The sequence below is a fragment of the Phodopus roborovskii genome, unplaced genomic scaffold (genome assembly GCF_943737965.1).
Source record: "Phodopus roborovskii unplaced genomic scaffold, PHOROB, whole genome shotgun sequence".
Lineage (NCBI taxonomy): Eukaryota > Metazoa > Chordata > Mammalia > Rodentia > Cricetidae > Phodopus > Phodopus roborovskii.
The window spans coordinates 10,552,455-10,579,042 of NW_026126585.1; the positions used below are offsets into that span (position 1 = coordinate 10,552,455).

Below are 26,588 nucleotides of genomic sequence, written 5' to 3' on the forward strand. Positions count from 1 at the left end.
GTTGACACCAACAACACCTTCCCAACTTTTCCTTTCTTTGGCTTCTGAACAGTGAAGTGGTAAACAGAACCATGCTCATCACTCCGTTCTCATTCACAAGACCCTGGGATTTCCTACCTCTTCCATCTTCCCCTCTCCAAAGCAATGACACCTGCTTACACATGATTACTCATGGTTGAGGACTATTCTTTATATTTGCCCCCAGAAAACCAGAACTTGAACGAAGTCCCATCTATACCCAAAAGTTTCTTCCATCAGTTCTCTCATTCCCTAGTCACTGTATATGAATGCCACATTCCTAAGGGCTCTCCACATAAGTCCCTTACTTACAGTTCCACATTTCCCCTTCCTCTCTTGGATTTTTGCCACCAGCATTTAATGTGTAGTGATTCTCTCCATCCTTAACAGAGCTCTCAAATGACCCCATTTGTCTATACCATTTTAGAGTAAAAGGAAGGTCCTTGAAAGATTTACACACTTACTTCTACTCCTTCTTCTACTCTCTTGAGGCCTCACCAATATGATGTCAATCTGCACTAGTGGAGAGACATGCCCATCTTTCTATCTACCAAGGGTACTCCTGTCATGTTTTCTGATGACCTCTATATTATTCCAAAGGTTAATTCTCAGTACTCATGCAATGTATCATTTGACAGATTTCATCTTTCTCTTCAATATGAGAATCCTTCAATAATCATAATCTACACTTAAAAGTTTAGTCAAGTTTGAAATATAACTTGCTAGGCAAATTCCCAGTGGTATGAATTCTGAAATGATAAATGCTCACGTCTATATGGGAAATGTTCAGAGAAAGCAAAACCAATCATGAAACTAAGAAGACCAAGGAGTTTGGCTTTAAGGTAGACAGTGCTGGGGCTGGAGTGATAGCTCAGATGTTCAGAGGGTAAGAGTGCGCATTCCTAGCAAACACCCACAACTAAACACTGAGCTGAACTAGAATCTAGATGCAGAGAGGGAGGAAAAGACCATGCTGCAGAAACACATAGAGACAGCTGACCTGTACAAGGAGGAGCTAACGAGCTCCCAGACTGATAGCTGAGAATCCAGCATGGGACTGACTCAGACCCCCTGAACATGGGTCTCAGCTAGAAGGCCTGAGGGATCTCTGACAGTGGAACCAGGATGTATTCCTGGTGCACAAAAGGACCTTGTGGGTACATTCCCCCATAGAGGGATACTCCCTTAACCTAGAGACAGGAGAGAAGTCCTAGTCCCCACTTTAAATGACTTGACAGATTTAGATGACCCCTCCTGGATGGTATCACCCTACATGTGGAGTGTGGGGGGAATGGGAGGGGAGTGTGGTTGGGGTGCATGTGGGGGGGAGAGGGAAAGAGGGAGGGAGGAAGGGAGAAAGGGAGGGAGGAAGAGGGAACTGGGATCTATAGGTAAAATAATAATAATAATAAATAATAATAATAAATAATAATAATAATATAATAATAATAATAATAATAATAATAAAAAGAGTACTTATTCCTCTGAGGAAGATCCATGTTTGGTTCCCGACACCCATATTATGTGGTTCACAAATCACCTGTAAGCCCAGTTTTGGGGGAACAATTACCTCTTGCACCATTTCCTCATTGGATTCCAGACTGTTAGGTGGAGAAAGGAGGAAGCTGAGCCCTGGCATTCAATATTCTCCACATCCTGACTGCAGATGCAATGTGATCACCTGCTTCAATCTCCTGCTGACCTGCTTTTCCCACCATGACAGACTGAGCTTCAGCAAACTGTGAGCCAGCAAACTGTGAGCCAGCAAACTGTGAGCCAGAACTAGCCCCCTTCTCTTTAAATTGCTTTCGGTAGCGGATTTTGCCACAGCAACAGGAAAAGTACTAATACAATGTCCTATGACCCAGTCTCAGGCGTCTGTGCTGCCGTCTCCTTGTACATCTTGCCTACATTGGCTGGCACCCCATAGGGCATGGCTGTATGATCTGCCCTATGTTTTGGTCAGATCTGTTTCCATTTGATTTGGCTCTTGGTTCTGGCTACATTTGTTCAACTGTTTCCTGAGGACTGAGCAGACACTGAAAAGTAAATTAGCAAAGGGGAGAGAGTGCAAGTCTCTTAAGTGAGGAGAGGGAAGAAACATAAAACCAAAGCCACAGGGGAATAAAACAACAAAGGGGAGCATTAAACGAAGGGCACTGGCATGGCATTGCTTTGGAATGGTGTCCTAATAGTGACTCTGGTCTCAGAAGCATAGAAAGCCTACGACCTACATGGCTCTTGAACTGTAAGCCCTCTAGGTTTTGGACACAGACCTGCACCAGTGAGCCCTACATTCTTAGGTCTTTGGCCTCAGACTCACAATCATGCTACAGATTTCTCTGGTTTTGAGATCTTTATACTTGGATGAGCTATGAGAATGTCTTCCCTAGTCTATAGATGGCTAATCACTGGACTTCTCAGCTACAATAACCATGTGAATCAATTCCTCCAATAACCACATTTCCATCACTCATTCACTCATGCGTGTATCTACTCATCCCCCCCATACATCCATCTACTCCATTCTTCCACCAATCCACTTCCATTCATTAATGACACCCAACCCATCCTCCACTCACCTATCTGTTCATACTTGTATGCTTATGCCCATCAATATCATCCCATCTCATCAATTCTCCCATCCATCCTGAAACAGTTCTATCTCTCTGGATAATCTCAATTACAGACACTTGTAATTAGTAGGAATGTGGCACTTAACATAGCTGAAGAGGACACTCTTGCCTCTAAGAAGGTAGGACAAGACCAGAAATCAGAAGCAGTGTAAACTTTTATAATTCATGAATAATAAATGTGACATTTAGAAATGTTTTTGAATGTTAGAGGTCTCAATTCAAGCCACTTTACCCCACAGAGTTGGGGGTTGAGAAGACAATACTGTGGGCACTGTGTGATATGCCAAACTCCATGTTTCTCTTTAATGGTCAGTTTTTTGGGCATCAGTATATAATATAATATAATATAATATAATATAATATAATATAATATAACGGGTTTTTGCAAACTTGGCTTTCAGATTCTCACAAATTCTCACTGGTCATGATCTAGTGTTCATACCACATTATCATCAATGAACTAAGTACGACACTTTCATAGTATACTGTTGTTTACTTATGATAATGAATAACTGTGGAACCATTACTGAGTCCAAGGGCTGAAATATTTTAATTGCTTATGTATACCTCACTGTTTTTCCCATCTCGTACCCCACATCTTCATTACAAAAGTTGCCAGCAGACAAACTCTGATGGCTTCATTTCTTACTTTTTTTTTTTCAGTCCTCTCTTCTTATCGTTGAATAATGTTTTACCATGTGAGTGCATCACATTTTGTTCTTTCATTATCCTGTCAGCAAACATTCTAGAGGTTTCTGGATGTTTTTATTTGCAAAATGATACAGTTCAACTTTGCTGATATCTACAGGTTAATTCATCCCAAGGGCGTATTTCCAAGAGTCAAGTTAATGCTTAAAGAAATACATATGATCATCTCTACACGACAAGGTCAAAGTCTTCCCAAGGTGACTTGACAATTTATACTCATGAAAGAAACACAAAAGATACTCTCTGATTTATGTTCTCACCAATGCAAGGTATTAGAAGACTTAATTTTTTTTTTTTTTTTTTTTTTTGTCAAGAGGTTATAAACAGAGTACCGATGCTCTCCTTGTAATTCTTTCCTGATTACTAATGGATGTGAGCATCTCTCCAACTACTTGTATTCATTTTCCAGCCTCTTACATGCTTTCCTATGTCTTTGGTTCTCCTTTAAAAACAGAGCCAAATGGTTCATTGGGTGATAGGCTTGCTGTAAAACTTCGTGATGAGATGAATTAGAACCCTGGCACTCACATGGTGGGAGGAGAGCATTGGCTTCTCTGACCTTCACATGTGCTCTGCGCATGTGTGCAAATACACACACGCACACACACAATGTTCAACATTCAGAAATATAGTACAACTTTGTTTCTTTCTTAATTTATACATTGTTACATAATCTAACATTAATTTTACTACATTATTATACTATATTATGTTTGAATACATATATAGTGCTAATTCTTGTTGCCAACCTCTTTTCTATATTTTGGCTTCTAATTTTATGCAAACACTCTTAATTTTCAGGAGATTTTTAATGTTTTTTGTGCATTTAGCTCAAGAGAGTTTCAAGGGTCTGAAGTCATGACCACCTGTAACTCTAGCTCTAGGAGATGCAATGCCCTCTTCTGAACTCCTGAACACTGAACTCATGAGCACATGCCCACAGCAGACACATAATTAAAAGACAATAATAATAAAACTCTTAGATAAATAATATGAATAAAGAAGAGATGAATCTATAGATTCAGTAGAGACTACATAGCTCCTAGAAATACTGCACCTAACCTATGGATACAAGGTGGTTTAATTCCTAACATGTATAAATGTCTTCTATTTTATTCTGATATTAATAACAACAACCATACCATCATCCCTACAGGTGAGTGTATAATTTCTGACGAAATGCAATGTGAACACATGATTCAAAAAGCTTCTTAGCTAATGGGGATTAAAAGACAATTCCTGAGGCTAGGTAGATAATGCAAGTTCAGTTTCCAAACCCACGCACAGCTGGATGCTGTGGTGGGTAGTCTGTTATCCAGTACCCCTACTATGAGGAAGGAGATGGAGACTGGTGAATCCACAGAAGCTCAAATCCAGTTAGTCTGGTCTTGGCAGTATCAAGGCAGAAAAGAAAGATTTTCAAAGGAAGTGGGGAGTAGGGACCAGCACAAGATTGTCCCCTGACCAACATGATTGCTAAGGTATGTGTGTCAGCGCGCGCGCACACACACACACACACACACACACACACACACACACACACACACACACACACACGAGGCATATGAAATGAATACTCCTGGATTGTGGTTGTAGATAACTCCCTAACTTGACAATTAAAAGCTGAACATGAAGTTACCACCGAGAGCATAATTCTAAGTAGAGAAACACGGGAAGTGTTCTGTTAGGAAATCAGCAATAAGACAGGATGCCTGTGATGAGCACTTCAGTTCATCGCCAACAGGAGAAACATTCTTTGGGAAGTCTGGGTTCCTCTCACAGGAGCCTTCCTTTTAACAGGGACTCCTTCAAAGCAGGTGTCCTCAGACCCAAAGTATGTGCCTTGGAGAGGCAGAACACTCCTCTCCACCCCAAAAATCATGATGAAATCTCCTTTTATAAAACTCAGAGCTAGGCGGTGCAGCACATCTCAGAAGCTGAGTTAACAGAGTGCAGAGGAAGGAAAACCATAATTTGACACAGTCATCCGCATTACCCAGGCTAAATAGCATCTTGCTTTGGGACCAAGAAAATGAACTCATTTTGATTTTTCTTCTTCAACAGATGCAGAAGTTAAGGTGTTTTAGCCCATAATTTCCTCCTCCTTCTGATCTAACTGGTATTATACTGAATAACATTTGCAATTTGAATGTATTATGTGAGTGAACTCTGCACTCCAAGGGGAACTAAAGAGACATTTCATGGTACTGAAATGACAATTTCTTTAGATGATCTCCCCCTACACTTCTGAGAAGTTAGTAAAAATAGTTGTTCAGTTATGCCTTGCTCTGAGTATGCAGTAGTTTTAAATGGAGAGAACTCTCCATCTTTTACTGATGCCTTTGGTCCCCTGTGTACGAGGCTCATTTCTAGGATCCACCGTACAGCCGTGGACAAACCAAAGACCTCACCCTCACGCTTCACGAATGGTAGAGGCATGGCGGGCAAGTTCACAGTCAACATCAGGACCTACCTAGGTGCACTCTCCCCCAAAATCTCCTAGTACTGTCTTTTAGGTAGGAGAAAAGTATGTATATTGATCTTCTTTCAGACCTTGGCCACTGTATCCTACTAAAGCTATACTTCACAGAGTCTTTCTTACTAAGTCCATTTAATGATAACAGGAAGCAGTGCTGTGAGCATACCTTAGAAAATACAGGCTACACACGCCACAGAGACACTTGCATACTCACTGTTCCTCATGGTGCAGTTTACAACCGCCAGGGAAGGAAACCAGCTTAGATATCCATCAACAGATGAGTAGACAAGAGCCATGTGGTATAGGCACACAATGGTATTTTATGCACGAGTAAAGATAAACGAAACCATCACATTTTCAGGGAAGTGGATGTGACTAGGAAATAATCATGGCAAATGAAATAGATCAGGCTTAGAAAGACACATATTGCATGTCTGCACTCACAGGCCTAGCTTAAATTGATATCTTAAGTGTGTGCACATACATGTATATATGTATTGGTGTGTGTTTGTAGTTCCTAAGACTAGAAAGGGGAGATGGGGGAAATGGAGCAGGAAACAGAGCAGAGGTAGCAGCATGTAGGATTGGGGAAGAAAGGGAACGGGCTGGAAGAGGGAGAAGGCATGGGAAGCAGGGAAATGACAGAACAAAGGACAAGGACACACATGTATGAAGACTTCCCGAGGAAATTCAGCACTTTCTATGTTGCTAACCTAAAAATATTAGTTTAAAGGAGGCATGCTGTATTCAGTGTCTTGTTAGGGATGGCATTTTCTGTCTTCGTTATTTGAATGGTGAGAATCTGAGGAAGCGGTGGCTCACCAATATCACACTGACACCAGTTCAAGCTGACACCAAAACACCTGTACATATTTCAAGACTATTTGGTTAACTATTCGTTCATTTGCTCGCTCATTCATTCATTCATTCATTCATTCATTCATTCATTCACCATGTCAGCAATTATTAAGTTACACATCAAAGAGAATGTAAAACTTCTTGTTCTCCTGAGTATTTGCTGTATGTAGTTCTTAACCATAATCCATAAATACACATTTCCCTTAGCTCTGAGTTGGAGGAAGGCCTGCCTTTCTTTGCTCACCACTATTGGGCATAGCATTGTAAAGCCAATTAGAAAGCACAAGTTTTAATTAGAAATCTTTCCCCTGGAGTATACTGATCTGTAAAATGGCAAGACCCATAGTTACTTGTCAATAGATAAAGTGAAGCTGAGGATGAACAAGGAAAGATGTGGAATTGAATGAGCCATCCATCCATTCATCTATCCATCCATCCTCCCTCCCTTCCACCCACCCACCCATTCATCCATCCATTTCCTTCTGTCTGTCCATCCGTCCATCTGTCCGTCCATCCATTCATCCATCCATTTCCTTCTGTCTGTCCATCTGTCTGTCTGTCCGTCCGTCTGTCCGTCCATCCATTCATCCATCCATTACCTTCCACCCACACACCTATACTTGTATACATGCATGGAAGTATGGATTCCTCTAGCTATCCAATAAATATCCATCAAACATAGGAATTATGAGACTGTGACACCCAACAGAAGTCTCTGTCCTCATGAAGCACATGTTCCAATGAGAAGAAGGGCAGGGCTTTCTGAGATCTCTTCTGACACAAACACTTTAGGTTGTTAACTGGGGAGAAGTAGAAACACAAAATTGGGTTTTGCTAAGCTCAAATTTCAGGACAATTTCTTGGACTAGTGAGTACAAATCCAGGCCTGCACACATGTTTGCTCTTGGCTCGTTTTCTGCTCAACAGTTAACTCATGGGCCCACACAGCTTATGTTGCAGGTGTACTGCTGTGGCATAAGTCACTCTTAGAAAATCACTTCTGTTCTTCTACCTGTCTGTACATGGTATGCCATTACTCTCTTCTAACCATGCTTTTATCCCCCCAATTTACTCACTCAATGAGAAATTATATTTTTTACATCTACTCAAACCTAATTCTTCAAGGTTCACCTAAGAAACCACTTCCAGGAAGAAATTCTGATTACTTAATTCCTTTTTATTTATTTTTTTTAAAGGACCAGTGTTAACAGACAATCCTTTCCTCCACCAACAGCCTTTTAGTCAATATCCCATAAACATTTGCCCTATACTTGGAATCCAATGTGAAATATCATACTTCCTGGAACAACCAGAGCAGGCAGAGTTGGATAATAGCAATGTCACCATCAGCAGAAAACTTAAGTGCTGTGGGATTCTAGAGGAGGGGCTCAGCCTATCTCTATGTTCTTACCTTCTGCAATGATCATCTTCAAGTACTTACTTGATACAGGACAATAAAATCCTAGCATAGGCTATCATGAAGTTATGTGACAAGATGATAAAGCATGGGTGGAAAGGAGCCATGTCATGTTCAGGGGCATTTACATGCTGTTGGCAGTGATCGTTGAGTCTTTATAACGTTTCCTGTGTTTTCTCTGTAACTAGCCTGTAAGCTCTGTGGGCAGGAATCCATTGCATGCTGTCTCCTTCCTACTCCCAACAGCACCAAGCTTCATGTCTGTAAGGCTTCATCGTGACTGTCAACCAGATGGAATAAAGTCTGTCTATGAAAACAAATATCTGGGGATGTCTGTGAGGGACATCGGGCTAACTGAGGTTGGAAGACCCACTCTAAATCTAAGTGACACCAATCTTGGGCTTGTGAGCTGGAATAAACAAGGAGAAAGTGAGCTGAGCCCCAGCATTCATTGCTCTCTGCTTCCTGGCTGTGGATGGCCCGTGACCAGCTTCCCCCATTCTTGCTGCCGTGTCCTCCTCATGATGGACTCTATCACTTTGGAACTGAGTAAAACAACAACAAAAAGCTCTTTGTTCCTTAAGTTGCTTTGTCAGTATTTTGTCACTGTACTCAGAAAAGGGGCAGTTCATAGTGAGTCTCCTTCAGGTCCTCATCAGGTCCTCATCACAGAATTGTGGCAGGTAGAGGATTCACTTAAATCCTCCTCCTGCACGTGTTTCCTTTTCTTGAGTGTCTTCAGGTTAGCAATGAAAGTCCTGCAAAGGCAATTACACCGGGACAGGAGGACAGAATACCCGTGAATCCTCAGGATGCCTGGACAAACAAAGGGCCTCCCTTTACTTGCATGTGGGCCTAAGAAGCATTTGTAATTAATTGTACTTGATGGTGAATGACTAATGTAGCGAACTCTAGACAGGGGTGAGAGCTTTAGGCCAGCAATGAAGCAATGGAGACAAATTCATCTTACTCAGTTACCAATTACCTCTTTCATACTTGGCAATAAAATAAACTGATTGTTGTGCCCTTTATCTTCTTAATATGAAAGTGATTTAAGACAACTGCAAAGGCAATTGTTGAGATGAGGCCGTGTGTTTATTCTACAATATCATACATACACAGGAAACACATCCACAACACACACACAAGATATGCAATAGACACACTGTAGACAACATGTGACATGTAGACAATAGGCATACAACAGATATACACAGCATAGATAACACAAAGCAACAGAAATAACAGAATACATACCAGATATACATGTAACATGCACACAACACACATAACATTCACCTAACACATACTAGAGACATATAATATACACACAACATATACAGCAGACATAATAGATACAGAACAGATATATAACACTCAACACACACAAAACCCAAAACATACAATAATCAAAGCCCTCCTACATTATACAGCATACATAAGATACACATACATACCCAGGAAAAATTACTTTGCATTTATATATAAAGATAAAACCTAAAGCACAGAGATAGTAGGAGAATTGTGAAACTTTATAAATTAATTTGTGAATAGAGGAGAGTTTGGTCAGAAACAATTGATGTTTGACCATCATAAAAATAAAACATACACAAACATGAACTCCACATGTAATGTCACAGGCAAATGGAAAGCCCTGTATGACAAATGAAGGAGGGAATAAGCCTCCCTGACTGTGAAGAACTTATTGAAACTGTGATGACAAAGACTAATAAGGCAAGTGGAAACCCAATGACAGTCACCAGCAGAAGGTTCATAGACATAGGCATACAGGCCACATGTGTGTGCATCTGGCTGACTCAGCATTGGAATATATTGCTGGGAAGTTGGAGAAGTGGAGATAACGGGACCAGATTGGACGTAGCTGGTCAGGGGGTAAGGGGACATGCCTAAAGGCAGTGTCTTGTTAGGGTGCCACTCCCCTTTCTGCTAACCATGATATGAGCTGCTCTATCTGCCAGACCCTCACCTCCTTCATGGTCTGAAACCTCTGAAACCATGAGCAAAGTAAATAGTCTCTCCTTTTAGCTATTTTTGTCACCAGTGCATAAAGGCTACTACACAATGACCAAGTTCTGAATGGTCCTGGATGACCTATGCTCTCTCTCTCTCTCTCTCTCTCTCTCTCTCTCTCTCTCTCTGTGTGTGTGTGTGTGTGTGTGTGTGACAACACTGAAGTCAAAGTACAGCCTCAGGCACTGGTCCTCATTACCCACCTTGTATGAGCAGAGTCTCCTCTCTCTCTCTCTCTCTCTCTCTCTCTCTCTCTCTCTCTCTCTCTCTCTCTCTGCCTGCCTGTCTGTCTGTCTTGTTTTGTTTGTTACTGTGTATGCCAGGCTAGCTGGCCCATGACTTTCTGGAAATTTTCCTATGTGTCTCCCATCTGTGAGAACACGGAATATGGATGCATGCAAGTGCATCCAAAACTTTATATAGTTTTTTGGGGGGATCCAAACTCAGGACTTCATGCATGTATGGCAAGTTCTTTACCACTGAACCAACTCCCTAGTCCTCAGGTCCTTTTATGTATTGCAAACACTTCCTGGGACACTGGTGGAAATGATCAGTATCAGCATAGCTTTTGGTCTTCCACAAAGACACAACTAATCCTGCAATCTTGCCCTCCGAAGAAGGGGATATATTTATCCCTCTAAATATATTCCGAGGAACCTAATGAGAGGTGCCTTTAGGTTTTTTTGGTTGTGATAAAACCATGAACAAAGCAACTTGTGGAGGACAAGGTTTGTTTCAGTTTACAGTTCCACACCATAGTCCATCATAGAAGGAAGTCAGGGCAAGAACTCAAGGCAGGAACCTGGAGGCAGGAACTGAGGCAGAGACCACAGAGGGGTGCTGCTCACTGGCTTGCTCTTCCTATAGAATCTGGAGTAGCAATGCCACAGTGAACTGGGTCCTCCCACACCAACCGCCAATCAAGAAAACGCACCACAGGCTTGTACACAGGCCAATACAGCGTGAGAAGTTTCTCGGTTGAGGTTCAAGCTGACATAAAAGCAGCCAGCAGAGAAGGAATGCCGTAGAATGAAAAGAGTCAAAGTGATGCACCGCAGCGTAAGATGGACCGAACAAACCAAGAGGAACGAAGGGTTCAAGGAAAAGTCAAGCAGGAGATAAGAAACATTTCCAATGATGCCTCCAAGGTGGGGGCTTCCTAATCAGTTGAGCAGGACAATAGGGAAGTTGGGAGTCAGGTCCCCTACTTCCTTCCTGTGTGCTGACAGTCAAGAGCCATGGGAAGGAAATCTTCTCTAAATCCCACAGAGAGCGAGCTGATTTAGCCCTCTATCATAAAAATCCCTGCTCTAATTATACACAGAACTCCCCTTTGTCTGATTTAGCTGCACTGTATTTCAAATCCCTGTCCTGGGGTGTCTGCACACAATGCTGCCAAGTGGTGTTCTGGGATATTCCTACTCATTGCGGGAGCAAATACGGAGGAAGGAGAATGCTGCTGGCCTTGTTTCAGGGAAGTTTAAATCAGTTCTTCCTTCCTCAGAATGAGTTTGAACAGCAGATCTTTCCCCTAATGAAACTGTAGAGCTCTAGCTAATTTATGAGGTAGCTTACCTTTCTGAGACTTCAGCTTTATATTATTCAGCTTACAAGTTATTTTAAAGTCCCTGTTCCCTGTGATCTTATTTGAACAGTCTAAACTTTAAATTATTCCATATTTTCTCTTCTCCCCCCCCTCCACTGCTAGGGATTGAACTCAGGGCCTTGTGCATGCCAGGCAAGCATTCTATTACTGAGCTATATCTCAGCTCTTTTTAATTTTTATTTTGAGATAAAATCTCATTTATATAGTCCACACTGGGCTTGAATTCCTGCCTCAGCCTTCGAAGCAGTGATGATTACAGGTGTGAAGTATCTAACTCAGCTTCTCTCCCTTTTTGCTAAAGAATAATTCTCACCCTTTGAACACTCTGTGGGTTGAAATTCTACAATCCACTGTCATGTTGAAATGTGTCCCAGTAAGGTGGCAAGATGGGTGTTATGTGGCAGAGGGAAGGGACACCACATAAGAGAGGCCAGAATCTTCCATCCAAGATCACAAAGTCAATAGCCAGAAAAGCTAAGGCTAGAGAGACCAGGTGTCCCTTCCAGATCTGAGCATCTTTGGCACACATCTGAGCTTTGAGGCTATGGATTGCAGAGTTCTAGAAAGGATCTCATTGTGTGAGACACGGAATAATCGTTGATCCTTTTCTTGGTAAGACTTCTGGTTGCTGGTTTGGAAGGAACCACCCCCTCCCCTAAGATAATATGCTTTGCTGCATAGTAAGTATATATTTCTAGGTTTGGAGCAAAGAGGGGCAGGTAGGCTGAGACAATTCTTCCTAGATTCTTAAAGTGTCTCAGTAAGCTACCCAGGACAATGGGAATATATCTGCCTTGGCCTGTGACGGCGAGTACTGATGCACAGGATGTAGAATCATCTATGAGACAAACCTCTGGGCATACCTGTGTGGAGTTTCTAGAGTAGATTAACGGAGATGAGAAAATCTGCCCTGAATGTGGATGGCACCAACCCATGCACTGGGGTCGTGGGAGAAGGGGAGCTGATGACATGAGCATCCATCTCCTGCTCCCTGGCAGTGGATGCCGTATGAGCAGCCACCTCATACTGCTGCGATCACGACTCCTCTGCCGTGACGGTCTATATCCCCTGGAAACCATACACCAAAATAAACCCTGCGCTCTTTAAGCTGTTTTCTCAGGTACTCTGTCACAGATATGAGACAAGCAACTAATGCGCCTCCCAGGGCCTCAAAGGCTTAATGTGGGTTTCTCCTCTTATACACTACAATAATTCTAGAAGGATCTTTCTTCACTCTTTAATTGTCCCACTTCTTCAAGAAAGTGTCTTGTATAGACCTACCTGAGGGTTTCATTAGATTGCTATTAATCTTCCTTGTTTTAACCATTCGGAAGGAATACTTGTAGCAGGGGACTCTCTCCAAATGTCACTATGTACTTTTAAGTCAAGTATGAAACTCTATGTTCCCAGAGGAACCTCCAACACCTGTTGACAATGGTTCTTTTCCTCTTCCTTTTCCCATCTAATTGCAATTTACCTGCCTCATGAGAGCACAGGAGGATTTAGTGTCCCAGAGTCACTTTCAAGTCTGTGAAGGATTCTGCCTCCTTAGGGCACATGTTCTGTAACAGACACAGAACTGCAATACGAATCAGAGACATCGTGTGCCATAGCCTCAGACTGTCTGAGCTTAGCAACCTCCTAACTCTTGACAAACGCACCAGGAACCGGTCAGTAGCCAAGTCTGCAAGGCCCAGGAGGTTAGAGAGATGGCTCAATAGGCAAAGCACTTGCCTAAAAACTGTGAGGACTTTAGTCTGGATCCACAGACCTCCTCAAAGCCAGATGTGACAGAGCACATCTGTAAACCCAGCAGTATTGAAGCAAGATGGGAGACAGAGATGCGAGAACCCTTGAAAGAACATGGGACAACCAGCCAGTCAGAAAACAAGAAACCATGTCTCCGACAATGTAGGGGGTGAGGACTGATACTTCTCTGACCTCCTCCACAAGCACACCATGACATATATGCACCTATGTTCACAGAGGCACATGCACACGCATATCACACATCACACACACACACACACACACACACACACGCACACGCACACGCACACGCACACACACACCTGCCCTTTAAAGGATGCTCATCATAATGACTAGATTTGCATCAGGAACTGTCCTTAGTTCCCCTACTGCTGGGCATGGAGAATGTGGCTGCTGTTATGTTCTGATTCCAACATCTGACAGCTTCTCTGACCCGGTGAACATTTTCTGTACCCAGAGGTTAATCCACTGTTGGTTATTGCTTGTCATTCCTGACATCTGCCCATTTACTTTTTGCTGTTGGAGGCCATCCTATGCATTAGAGCCGTGTAGCAGCTCCAGATAGCAGTTCCTGGACCCTTGGAGCAGTGACAATCCAAACATCCCCAGACATTGCCAACTGTTTCCCACATAGGGGACAACTCAGTGGCTTGATGATTGGGTATGAACTCTCAATATATTATTTGGATTAAGGAACCCTGCATAAGAAAAGTTATCCTTGATCACACGGACAGGGTTGCATAAATATTGGAGTTCCCGGAACAACAACTATAGCTTTTATCATGCCATACTTCATGCTGCTCCTCTTACAGGAAGCAGAGGGGGAACACATACATGTGTATAAACAAACCTATCTTTCTTCTTGTAGTTTGTTTATTTGAGTACCATGGTCTGGTTTTCTTTCAGCCCTGGTGGCCAAGGAGTCATAGCACCAAGTGTAACCTTAGGACCCCACCTCCAACATACACCTAATTCCTACCAACCGAGTACTGAATTGGTTTTTTTTTTTATGTAAAAGCTTCTTTTTAAATATTTTTGAGTCACAATGTGTGAAAACTCAAGGGGCAAAACACTGGGGATGCTATGGTAATGACAGGGACTCAAGGGGCCAAACTCTGGAGAGTTCCCATCTCTTCCCTCCAAATATCTCATTAGGGTTCCAAGGCTTGGCCTCCATCTCTTTCGTCTCCCACAGTCCAATTTAATTGAGTGATGTCCTCGCTACGGCATGTTGCTCTTTGGACAGGAGGGTAAACTCATTCTGTCCATCACTGCATTTGCTTTCTTAAGGGCCTTACGATGCTCATGCTGCTCAAGTAATTAAATGCAGGTCACATTGTAGCTTCCCCTCTCCAGCCTGTCTGAGGGCACAGTGGGCTCTTTCTGATAGCTAGTTCTTGACCACATGATTTTGGGAAGCCGGCTGGATGGCTTTTGTTTGTTTCATTATTGCATGTGACACCTCAGGCCACCAGAAACGTCAAACCTCAGAGAGCCACAGATTAACAGGGAACCGCTGAAAGGCGGCTACTTTTCTGAAGGTCCCTTCATGGAGATGCAGAGACAGTGTAGATCCTGGTTCTGCTGAGGGTCTCAGAGCAGCCTGCTGGCTTCGGTCAGTACTTTACATGTGTCAGCCTCCAGTTTCATGCATGCCAGCTGACAAAACCCTGCATGTCAATGCCCATGCCCTTTCACTTCCAGCTGGAGTAGATTTGTCAAAAATATAGCAAAGAGGTCAGGGGAGATGGTGGTTGTTAAAGAGCTTGCCTTGTGAGTTCAATCCTCAGAGTCTGCATTAACGATGAAAGTGTGAGCGTGGGCTGGAGAGGCTTCAGTAGATAAGAACATGTTCTGCTCTTCCAGAGGACCCAGGTTTGGTTCCCAGCACCCATAACTGGCAGGTCACAGCCATCTGCAACTCCAGCTCCAGGATTATCCAATGCATCTAGCCTCTGGGATCACTTGCACTAACATGTACACACCCCCACAGAGAGACACACAAATGCATACATACAATTTAAAAAACAATAGTTAAGAAAATCAGCATGCTCATGCATGCTTGCAATCTCAGCGCAAGTGGTCCAGGATCCTTCCTGTCTTCACCTTCACAGGACCTAAGTTCAATGCCCTTTACTAAGAGCTCTCCCATCTAGTGTCCATTTTAAACAACAGAACTGTCTGGGGAAATCTGGAGTGATTGTAATGAGTTTAGATTTCAGTTTCACCCAAATGCTGATCCTGCAAATTATACAGATTCGTCATCTTTAAGTGATGTCCCAGAAGAGCACTTTAAAACAGATGCAACTTTGTGTGAATTCTCTATAATACAGCAAAATCTGATAGCTCTATTAATAGGCAGCCTTTGGCCTTGGGAAGGCGTGATGGCAGGTTTTTTTTAAAATTCATCATCTCTGCATAATTAGTTGTGAATCTCTAAATATTCAAGCTGAAGAATGAACTGGGAACCAGGGCCCTTATCGCTCAGCGTCCCTTTCAATATTGTCTCACAGTCATCATTTCCTTGTGTTTTTCTAATTACTGCAAAACCAATTGTTTTTAACTCAACTGCCCCAGCTCTTTGTAATTTGTTGGATGTAATTACCTTGAAGTGAAGAAAATGGACTTCTTATTCAGCAAACTGGAGCTTGATGAGGTGAGCATCGTCAGGTGGCCACGGGAACCCAGTCCCAAAGCTTTGCTCATTTCTCTCACCCACTGCATTTTGTGTACACGGTTTGTGAGAAGCAAGGGGCCTCCTTCAAAGGAGCCTGCATTGGGGTGGTCTGTGGATTTCGGTAAGGTTTGATTCGAAGACTTGTGTGTGCATGTGGATATGTTTGTTCATGTGTGGGGTGCTTTTGCATGTGTAAGTACATGTGCACAAGAGCATGTAAGCCACAGGTCAACCTCAGGCAGCTATTAGAGCTGTTGAAAACCTGCTTTTAGAGACAGGCTTTCTTACTGCTTTGGGATGCACCAAGAAGCTGATGGCTAGTCAGTAATCTTGAAGGAGCTGCCTGTCTTTGTCTCTCCAGCTCTGGACCACTAACCTATCATGTTTTACCTTAAAAAAAAGGGGGGGGGTTCTGGATATTGAACTTGGGCAAGCGCTTTACCAACTGAATCATTTCCCCAGCCCACAGTGTATCCAGTATAATACAAGAAAATAAAACAAACAAACATAGTATGGGGAGGGGGAGCAAAAAGCCAATGTACAGGACTCTTGTTGGAGAACTAAATTAGGTATTTTCCACCAAAAATGATACTTTAAAATTTTAACATATGCATACAAATAATAATTTTCTAATTATCATTTATTCATTGGGGTTAGGGAGATGGCTTAGTGGTTAAGAGCATTCGCTGCTTTTACAGAGAATCTGGGTTTGGTACCTAAACCCACATAGTGGCTCACAACCTTCTAGGACTCAAGTTCCAATGAGTCTGACATGCTCTTCTGGCCTCTGTCGGCAACTGTATGCATGTGGTGTACATGTATACATGCAGGCGAAATGCTTACACACACACACTTAGTAAGTCACCAGAGAAGAAAAAGCAACACAACTGTAAGAGACAGCGGTTGGAGAAGGGCTGGCGCAAAAACAATCCCTATGAACATGAACTTGCAATGGTTGCCTCCAGAAGATCAGGGTGGCCAATATCTCAGCATGGAGTGGAAGAGAGTTTGGGGACCCTTTACCCTAACCGTGGAGCTATGGACAGTTGATGGTTTCTGGAGAAGTGAGATCATTTTCTTTAAGGGGGTAGTCCCTAGTGATTCAGCCATGTTTCAGTGGGTGGCCCAATGGCCAAGAGTATATGGGTGGCACACATTGGAGAGTAGGAAATTGGGGGCTGGGGGCAAAGAGGAGAGCTGGATCTGGGAGGAGTCTGGGATAAATATTCTCAAAATACATGGTAAGCATTCTCAAAGAGCTAGTAAACATACCCTTTCATCTTAAAATCATGTTCTTAGAAAATTTCACACATGTACATGATACATAGTGACCATCTTCACACGCACCCTCTCCCATCTCCCTAGTACCCTTGTCTACCCCTAACTCCTCCCCACAAATCCCTCTCTCACGTTCCTGTCTATTCCTTTTGTTTTGTGACCCACTGGCCAGGGGGCCAACTGTGTGACTATGGTCAGGAGCTAAAAGTATTATTTTACCCGAATTAACTGAGAATGTCATTACAAAGCGTATCTTAAAATCAGTATTAATCAACGTCAATGAGCATGGCTCATGAGCCAGACATTTATTTATTCAATAAGCAGATTTTTATAGCATATCAGATCTTGTAGGAGGTCTTTCTCTGAGACAGAAGGAGCATAGAATCCCAAACCCTTTGAGATTCCCATAAGTGAATTCAGCTTGGTGAACTTTGAGCAATTGGTGTCAGGTTAGGGATGTTTGATTTCCTCATCTAGAAAAATCAAGACAAAGCATCTCTTTTATAAAGTTCTCATGAGGAAGTCACTAGCCTTCTAGAGTAGACCCGCCAGGGTCAAGAGGTATGCCAGAGTCTGTGGACTGGAACACAAAGGATTCCATTGCAGGCAGTATGAACAGAGTAAAGGAATTCAAGGAAGAATAAACAATACTTTCCATAGAAACAGAACAGGGGGAATGGAATATACTTAGCCCAAGAGCCTCAGACAAGCCCATTTTTACGCAAATATGAGTATCATCACTAGACTGTCCTGCTGCCATTTTCAGAGGGAAGACATGCTAAGTGGCTGGTTAAACAATAACAACAAAAAGTCACCTTTCCCTGGCAAAACCTCCGGGCAAGATGAATACTGGACTTCACTTTGCTCTTGCAATGTGTTTGGTTTTCCAAAACACTTGAAAATGGAGCTACTGCACGACCCAGCTATGCCCCTTCTGGGTACTTTCCTGAAGAATGCTAAGTCAGCACAGCACAGAGATAAATGGGCATCGGTGTTTATTGAATATGATTCATTGGAGCTAAGTTATGGAATCAGTCTAGGTGTCCAGCAAAAGAAGAATGGATACTGTGGTATTCACACATGATAGAGGTTTTTTTTAGCCATAAAATTGAAGTTATGACATTTGTAGGGAAATGGATGCATCTTGAGATAATCACCCTGGGTAAATGAAGCTATTCTTAGAAAGGGCAGATTATCAGGTGTTTTCTCTTAGTCGTTGTTCTCACGTTTATATAAAAAGTATCAAATCATGTATGTATATATGACATAGGAAGTGTCTAGGGAACAATGGGTACTAATCAGAGGAGGAGGGGCAAATAAGGGGAGTGTAGGAGGAAGAAGTTCAGCATAAAATATAAACACGCATTAAAACTTAAAACTAAAGTAAGAAATTCACTTCACTGTGGTATGACTGCCATACAACACGGTATGTGTATTTAATATGTGCAGGCTGATGATGAGTCTGGAGGTCAAGTGTCCTGCGTGACTGGATTTTGTGAATAAAGAAGACACACCGGAAAGCTTTAAGCAAAGGGAGCATGTCATGGCGTACTGCATTGGGGCGGAGTAGACTGGTGGCCATGTAGATAATGAACTGACTGGGCCATGGGGCAGGTAGGGCGGGAGACAACGGGGCCATATAGCACAGCTGAGGACTTGGACTGTGCCAGGGGCAGAGGAGGTGACTGCGAGGCAGATCTGAGACCTACATGGGAGGGAAGCTAGCAGGGTAGGAATGGCCAAAATGGAGTAAGACAATGAAGAGGCAAGGGCACTGTTGGAATTCCTAAAGTGATGGTGTGTGACATTCCTTGGAGAAGGGGGCATGGGAGGCAGGGAGGCAGGGCAGCTCTCTATAGAGAACCAAGGAAATTCAGTTAGGACTCTTCTTCCTTCCTTCCTTCCTTCCTTCCTCCCTCCCTTCCGTCTTCCTTCCTTCCCTCCCTCCTTCCTTCTTTCCCTCCCTTCCTTCCCTGCTTTTTTTTTTTTTTTTTTTTTTTTGCCTAAGCTGGCAGCATAGTTTTTATTAGCATGTACTACCTAATATTACTGGTTTCATCATGGAATTTTCATACACGTATATAATTTGAACCTATTCACCCCCACAACCCTCTACGGTCACCTCTCACTCCGGTTGATCCTTCTCCTCTTCCCAACAAGCTCCCCTTCTCCTGGCATCTCCCCCACATCTACTGATTTTTAACAAGAGTTTCTTACGTGGGCCTGAGTCAGGGGTTACTTGGAGACGCATGGCTGAGGGATATCTGCAGGAGATGGATGATGAGTTACCTACAGGGGTGTAGGTGGTGGGTTATTTACTGGAATGGCATCTCACCACTGGCTACTCCACGGAAGGAAATGTTTCCCCTTTCTCCAGCAACTATCGCTTTCCTACAGACAGGAGTGGGGCCGCGTGACCTACCTCCGCTCCTCCATGATGGAATGTTGACATGCCTAATACTGTGTCTGCCTTTTGCAGGTTATCATCGCTATTCGTGGTTCAAGAGCGTATTATTTGCTTTTAAGCAACCACTATAGGAGCCCTAGAGGAGTTGAGATGCTCTTCCCCTCGTCTTTGCATACAGAGGCTTTGCTGTCCCTTCCCTCATCTTACACAGAGCCCAGCTCGCCATCTTCCTATCTCCTCTGCGCCCATAGTCATCAGTGCCCAAGGCCCTGGCTGCACATGCGGGGAAAGAATATTTCTTTTTCTCAGCTGGCAAATTAGAGTGGGTAGCTCTGTGGAAACAAAGCTACAAAATGACTTTTCTGCTCCCTCACTCACTGGGCCCACCTACTCAGCCCCTGAATTCTGCATCTGTGGGCAGACTCTGCTAACAAGTGGGCTTTTAACATTTCTCAGTCAAGCAACAGAAGCCAATCCTGAAAGAAAAGATGCGTGTTTACTTCGATGCTTTATGAGCAGGTAGGCAGGGCTCTAGGGAGGAGGTATGTTTTGTCGCATTTGACATGATGTAAAGAAGCAAGCTGACAGGTTGGGCGTGTGGCACAGTTGGTTGCTTATACCACTATGAACAGCACGCTTGTGAAGTTCAACCTCCCTGGCTAGCTTTCTTTTTGAAGCACGGCTGATAATAGAAAAATAATGAAAACTATGTAAATTCCTAAATACATAAATATAACCTGATCAGTCTGTATAATGTTACACATATATGTATATGTGTGTGTGTTTTGTACACACACACACACACACACACACACACACACCATACATTTGACAGCAATTAAAGGAAAAGTGGCCATGATTTGAGAGCAAGGGAAGGTACTTGGGAAGGTTTGGAAGGGAAGAAAGAGAGAGGGAAATGATGAATAATAATCTCCAAAAATATTCAAATAAGCATGTATATTTAGGGCTGAGGATATAGCTCAGCTGGTAGAGTGCTTAATCAGTGTCCTCAAAGCCCTGGGTTCCATCCCCAGGGCAATGTGAACCAGGTGTGATGGCGCATGCCTGTAATCCCAGCACTCAGGAGGTAGAGACAGCAACAGAAAGAGTTCAGGGTCATCCTCAATTATATAATGAATTCAACGCTGGTCTGGGCCACATGAGATCTGTCAGTAAGCATTTTCTCACAGAGGAACTCTTAACATACTGGGGTCTGCTGTCTGCATTTCTTGGCATGTACCCTGGGTTTCCAGAAACATATTAATGATGCAATACAGTCATGTTCCCGTGTGTCCCGTTTTTACAACATTAGAATCTGTTTTTCTTTGCTTCTGAAGAGTCATGAGAAAAGCAGGTCACGTGGTCCAGTCACATAGAACCATGGGTTAAAAGAACAGTATTTGCCCACCCCATTTGTAACTTTCTTTCTGTCCCCAAATGGAATATAGCCTTTCAGAAGTAAGCAATTGTTGACTGTGTAACCTTCCAATATAATATTAATTAGGAGTAGCGGTTGAGACATTAAGTATCTGTGTTGTTATGAACTGTATGTGGATTGCACCCTACATGACCATGCCCCCAGTTGGTATTTGGAGGGGTGAGCTGGTTAAATTTAACTGAACTTGACAGAACATAGGGTTACAGGAGAAGAGAGTTTCCATGAGGAGAGGAATTATTTAAAACAAGTTCACCTGTGGAAGAATGCCTTAATCGTTCATTTGCTATAAGAAGACTCAGCTTATTTTGGGTAGCAGCATTCCCTAGGTAGGGGTTCCTGAACAGTGTAAGAGAGGAGATGCAAGGGAGTATGGGTCCAGGTCTTTATTCTCTTTGCTCTTTACTACAGATACAGTAAAGCTTTAAGTTCCTGCTTTGATTCCCCTACAATCATGAAATTATGAAGTATTTCAGTGGTAGAGCCTAGATAATGGAGGTGGGTCATGGGGCTCTGTGTGTGTGTGTGTGTGTGTGTGTGTGTGTGTGTGTGTGTGTGTGTGTGTGTGTTTAAAGATGCAGCCCAGCTCTGGCTTTAGCCTAGCTCTCTCTGCCTCGAAGCTACCACCAGGTGAAAAAGTTGTAGCTGTAAGCTTAAGTTGCCTTGGAAAGGAGCCATTCCACTCTCCCCTCCTCCTCCTGTGGACTGGGGTCCCTGGAAACTCAGCCGAAATGAACTGATTCTCCCTTATATTATATCTGCCAGGTATTTTATCACAGAGATGAGAAAAGTAACCAACACAGACTTGGCAAACCAAGGCAAGATTTGATTTAAAATTAAATCTATCTCTACAGTGTGTAAGGAGCTCAGATTTTGTAATCAGGACAGACAAGTAGAAGGTACCACCCTACCTGGGTCTCAGTGGCAGCATCTTCAGTCTTCCATCCTGAAAGGGGTTCACGTGCCACTGCATCCTCAGCATAATCAAATGATGGGCCAGCCTGGGTCTTTGACTCTGCTTCATTCTGCTTTTGGAAACTGGTTTTTCCTAAATGAGGAAAGGCACATTAAATAAAAAGCAGACTTTCACCGACCTTTGACAAACTTCGGAAGGAGGAGGGGAGATATTTAAAAATAATATAAAGGTCTGAATATGGGGAAAGTTGGGTCTCCTGCCATTCTGTTCCCTATTTGAGTCTGTGTTGCCCAAATATTTGCATATCTACAGAAGAGACCTAAAGCAGACTGCCCTGGGACCTGGCATCTCTCAAAACAGGTTGAGGCTTCCACATTAAAACGGGTTCAACAAGCAAGGAAACAGTAAGGCTATCTGTCAAATAGCGCTATTTATCAAATAACAAACACATTTTGGAGGCTGCTGTGGTTTAACAGTGAAATGGTCCCCACAGTCTCACACATGTGGACACGTGGTCCCTGGCTTGTAGCGCTGTTTCAGAGGGTTATGGGACCTTTAAAAGGGTTGTGCCTCGCTAGAGGAAGTGGACTGCTAGGAAGAGACCTTGACATTTCGTAGCCTGGCCCCACTTCCTGTTCTATCTCTGCTTCCTGAGTGTGGATGTCATGTGACCAGCAAGCCTCATGCTCCTGTCATGCCTTCCCTCCCAAGTGTTGTCTCCCCCGCTGTGATGAGCTACATCTCCTTGGAACTGTGGGAGGACTAATCCTAGATCCCTCGGAAATTTCCACGGAAAGGATCCAACTTTTTAGCCTTTCCTAATCATTGTTGAGCAGAGGATCCTTGTTTCCCTTTGCTGTTTTATTTTTTTTGAAGGTTTTGTGCATATGTGTGTTTATGTGTGTGTGTGTGTATGCTAAGCTGCTAAGCATATTTTTCCTTGTACATCCATACCTGCCTTTTCTATCCCTACACTCCGGTTAGTTTTCTGTTAGTTTTCTTTGTGTCCCTACACAGTTTTACTTCTACTTTCACCTCTCTCTCTCTCTCTCTCTCTCTCTCTCTCTCTCTCTCTCTCTCTCTCTCATGTATCTACATGAAAATCAGAAGAAACATATGCTATTTGCCTTTCTGACATGTGTGTCATTCCCTTAGTATGCCTATCTACAGTTGCATGCATTTTCCTGCAAATGACACAGCTTCATTCCTCATCATAAGTGAATAAATTTCCACTGTGTATACCAATCACATTTTCCTTATCCATTTGCTGTTGATGGATACCTAGGCTGCTTCCATAACTTAGCCCTTGTGATTAGTGCTGCAGTAAGAATGGATGCACAAAGGTCTCTGTGATGCCTTGCTTTAGAGTCCTTTGGGTTATAGGGAAGATGTATTAGTTTTGAGGAATCTCCATGCTGACTTGTAGAGTAACTGGATGGTCCATTTTCACACTAGCAGTGCGTACCAGCATCCCCATCAACATTTGTTGCTACTTGTTATCTTAATAACCTTTATTCTAACTTCAGTAGGGTAGAATTTTAATGAGTTTTGACTTGTAATTCTCTGATGGCTGGTGAAGATGAATATGTTTCTCACTTGTTTGGTGTTGAAGCTGAAGGATCCTAATGGTGTCTCCTCTTTTAGAATGATGAAGGAAGGTGTTTGTAAGTCAATGTCCTATTGTGGTATATATATCTATAGATATAGATGGACACATATATACACACACAAACAGACATAGATATGGAAAATCCAATGAAAACATTCACAAGAAGAATTTAATTTTCAGGAGAACAATGCAACCAGAAATAAATACTAATCAAATTGTGCCAATTTCAGAAAGACAAATATTATATATCTTCTCTTGTGTTTAGTTCTTATATTTTATATAGCTACACAAACTCATGTATTTACAGATGTCATAAAAACAGAAGGGAAAATATGTAGGGGGCTAAGGGAGACTGGCGGGAGAGAGAAAGACAAGGACAGAGGGCAGGGGATAGGCTCAACCTACAATACATACTTGTATGAATACTTTAAAAGGTAAGTTTAAAAAACCCTCCCTAATTATCAGTGGGATGTGCGACACAGCCCTCCACCACAGTTTTCTTAGGTGACACAAATGCTTTTACCCATGTTTGAAATGGGGATAAGGAAAAAGGCCACATTTGCCTGTAAATCACGCAGGAAGTGGCTGCTGGGAAGGAAGGAAATGGAACCCCATTATCCTTCTGTTCCCAAAATGTCTGCATTGCATAATTTTTCACCTAACAACTGGTTTCCAAGAAACACATCAGAAAGTAGCCCTCCTTTCATGGGTGTCACGGATGGAAGACTTCAGGGTGGGCGACCCCAAGATGGCCTCCTGTCTGCTCACCTCACTGTCCCTCATATACCACCTTTTTACAACTCTTTGTGACAATTTAATTAAGACACAACCCTTGGGATTTGGATGCAGCGAATGTAAGTGGAAAGATCAGAACAATCTCCTTCCTGTCCCCTTCTTATGAAGCAATTCAAAGCTTGTGGTTTCTATTCAATTTGTTATAATGACAGTGTTTAATCATGGAGTCTACTCGGCAGCCCGCTGCCGAATTGAGGTCACACATGCGACTATTCAGGCATAGAGCACATAATCTATAACTAAGATTTCGCCCCTGAAGCTCTGGAGGCTGTGCCATTAATTAACACTGCACTTACTTCAAAAATAATATGCATTATGGCCTTTAAAAATGTAACCTTGGCTGGGAAGGAGCGAGAGTCCTGATGAGGCCCCTTGGCCATTGCTATCTCTGTGTGAAGAGTTCAGTCTGAAGAATAGTCTGATCCATGCATTCAAACATGTTTAATTAACAGCCTTCTCTTCTAAAGTCTCAGAGACCTTAGGAAAACTTTCATGTGATGCTCTTTTCTGACATTCCAGTCATAAACAAAAGCATTGTTTTAGAGTGGGCTCATACCCATCTTGTCAGAACCATAACCACACATGTTAAGAATTATTGAGCATCTGGTCTGCAATAAATATTTTTAATAGCGGAAGCAATGTAAAAAAAACTTTGAACCTTAGCTTGGCCTTGTCTTTACTCATAAAAGTTTCTTTCCATTGATTGCAGGCAGGTCTTGAAGGGAAGGCAAGCCACTCTCCTCTGCAGTCAACACACAACCTACTGCTGATCAATCAAACCAAGTCATTATGGTCCAGCAGTGTGTAAACATATATTAATGAGATAGAAATATGTCGGAAATAGTTCCAGGTGAGAGGGCAAACAACATTCCACTTACATCAATGTGTTGGGGCTAAATCGTTCTATAGTGAATATATCAATTTTTAAGAGGTTTCTTTATTTTCAACTATGGGCACAGACGTGTCTCCATGCAGGCATGTGCACATGAGAGCAGTACCTGAAGGGGCCACAGAGAGTATTGAATCCCCTGGAGCTACAGTTACAGACAGTTGTGAGCTGCCCAATGAAGGTTCTGGGAACTGAACCCTGGTCCTCTTCAAGAGCAGTATACACTCATAACAGCTGAGCTGATGGGAAATGTCATTCTGTAAATATGTTTCTCCTATTGGTTAATGAATAAAGCACTGTTGGCTTATAGGAAAGCAAGACAGGTGGGGCTAGGAGACAAGGAGGATTCTGGGAGATGTAGTAGAGAGGAGTCTAAATGTAGGCTGTGAGAGAAATAAGAGCTCCAGACTCTCTCTCTCTCTGCAGTAAGACCATGTGGAAACACTTAGATTGATAGAAATGAGTTAATAGCTAAGACAGAGCCAGCCAATAAGAAGCTCTAGACATTGGCCAACAGCTTTATAACTAATAGAGTCTCTCTGTGTTATTTTGGGGCTTATGCAGCTATGGGACCAGGCTGGAAGGAAAGTGCTCTTAACACTGAGCCATCTCTCTAACCCCTATGTTAAATAAGTCCTATGTGGAGTTTTTTAAGGATAAGATTCCATGAATATATTGCATTTTTTGGTTGCTTCATCAATTTATGAGCCATCTATAGCTGTGCTGTTTTTCTTTTAGGAATGCCCACTCTTTAACATAACACTAAAAGCTGATAATAACACTTTGTTAATTTGTGCATGTGTATATATTTATGAATGTGTACATGGGTACGTGTGCGTTCTGCTGTGTAGAGAAGAGATAGAAACTTTGGGTGTTGTTCTTCAGGTACCTTATATAGAATCTCTCACTGTCGTGGTATTTGCTATTTGTCTAGACTTGCTGATCAACAAGCTTCAAGGAGTGGCCTTTTTTTAACTCTCCAGCACTGAGATTACAGATTCCTTTTTTTTTTTTTTCCTCATGGGTTCTAGGAATTGAACTATAGTTATTGTGTTTGCA

General features: G+C 42.6%; 1 protein-coding gene across 1 annotated transcript in view; it reads right to left on the reverse strand.

Moving 5' to 3' along the window:
* Nckap5 (NCK associated protein 5) overlaps positions 1-26,588 on the reverse strand; it is an 806,966-nt gene that overhangs the window by 35,698 nt on the left and 744,680 nt on the right. The window contains exon 16 of the mRNA XM_051203949.1: positions 22,232-22,368. Within this exon, the coding sequence (XP_051059906.1) occupies positions 22,232-22,368 (137 nt within the window). The remainder of the gene's footprint in view (positions 1-22,231; positions 22,369-26,588) is intronic.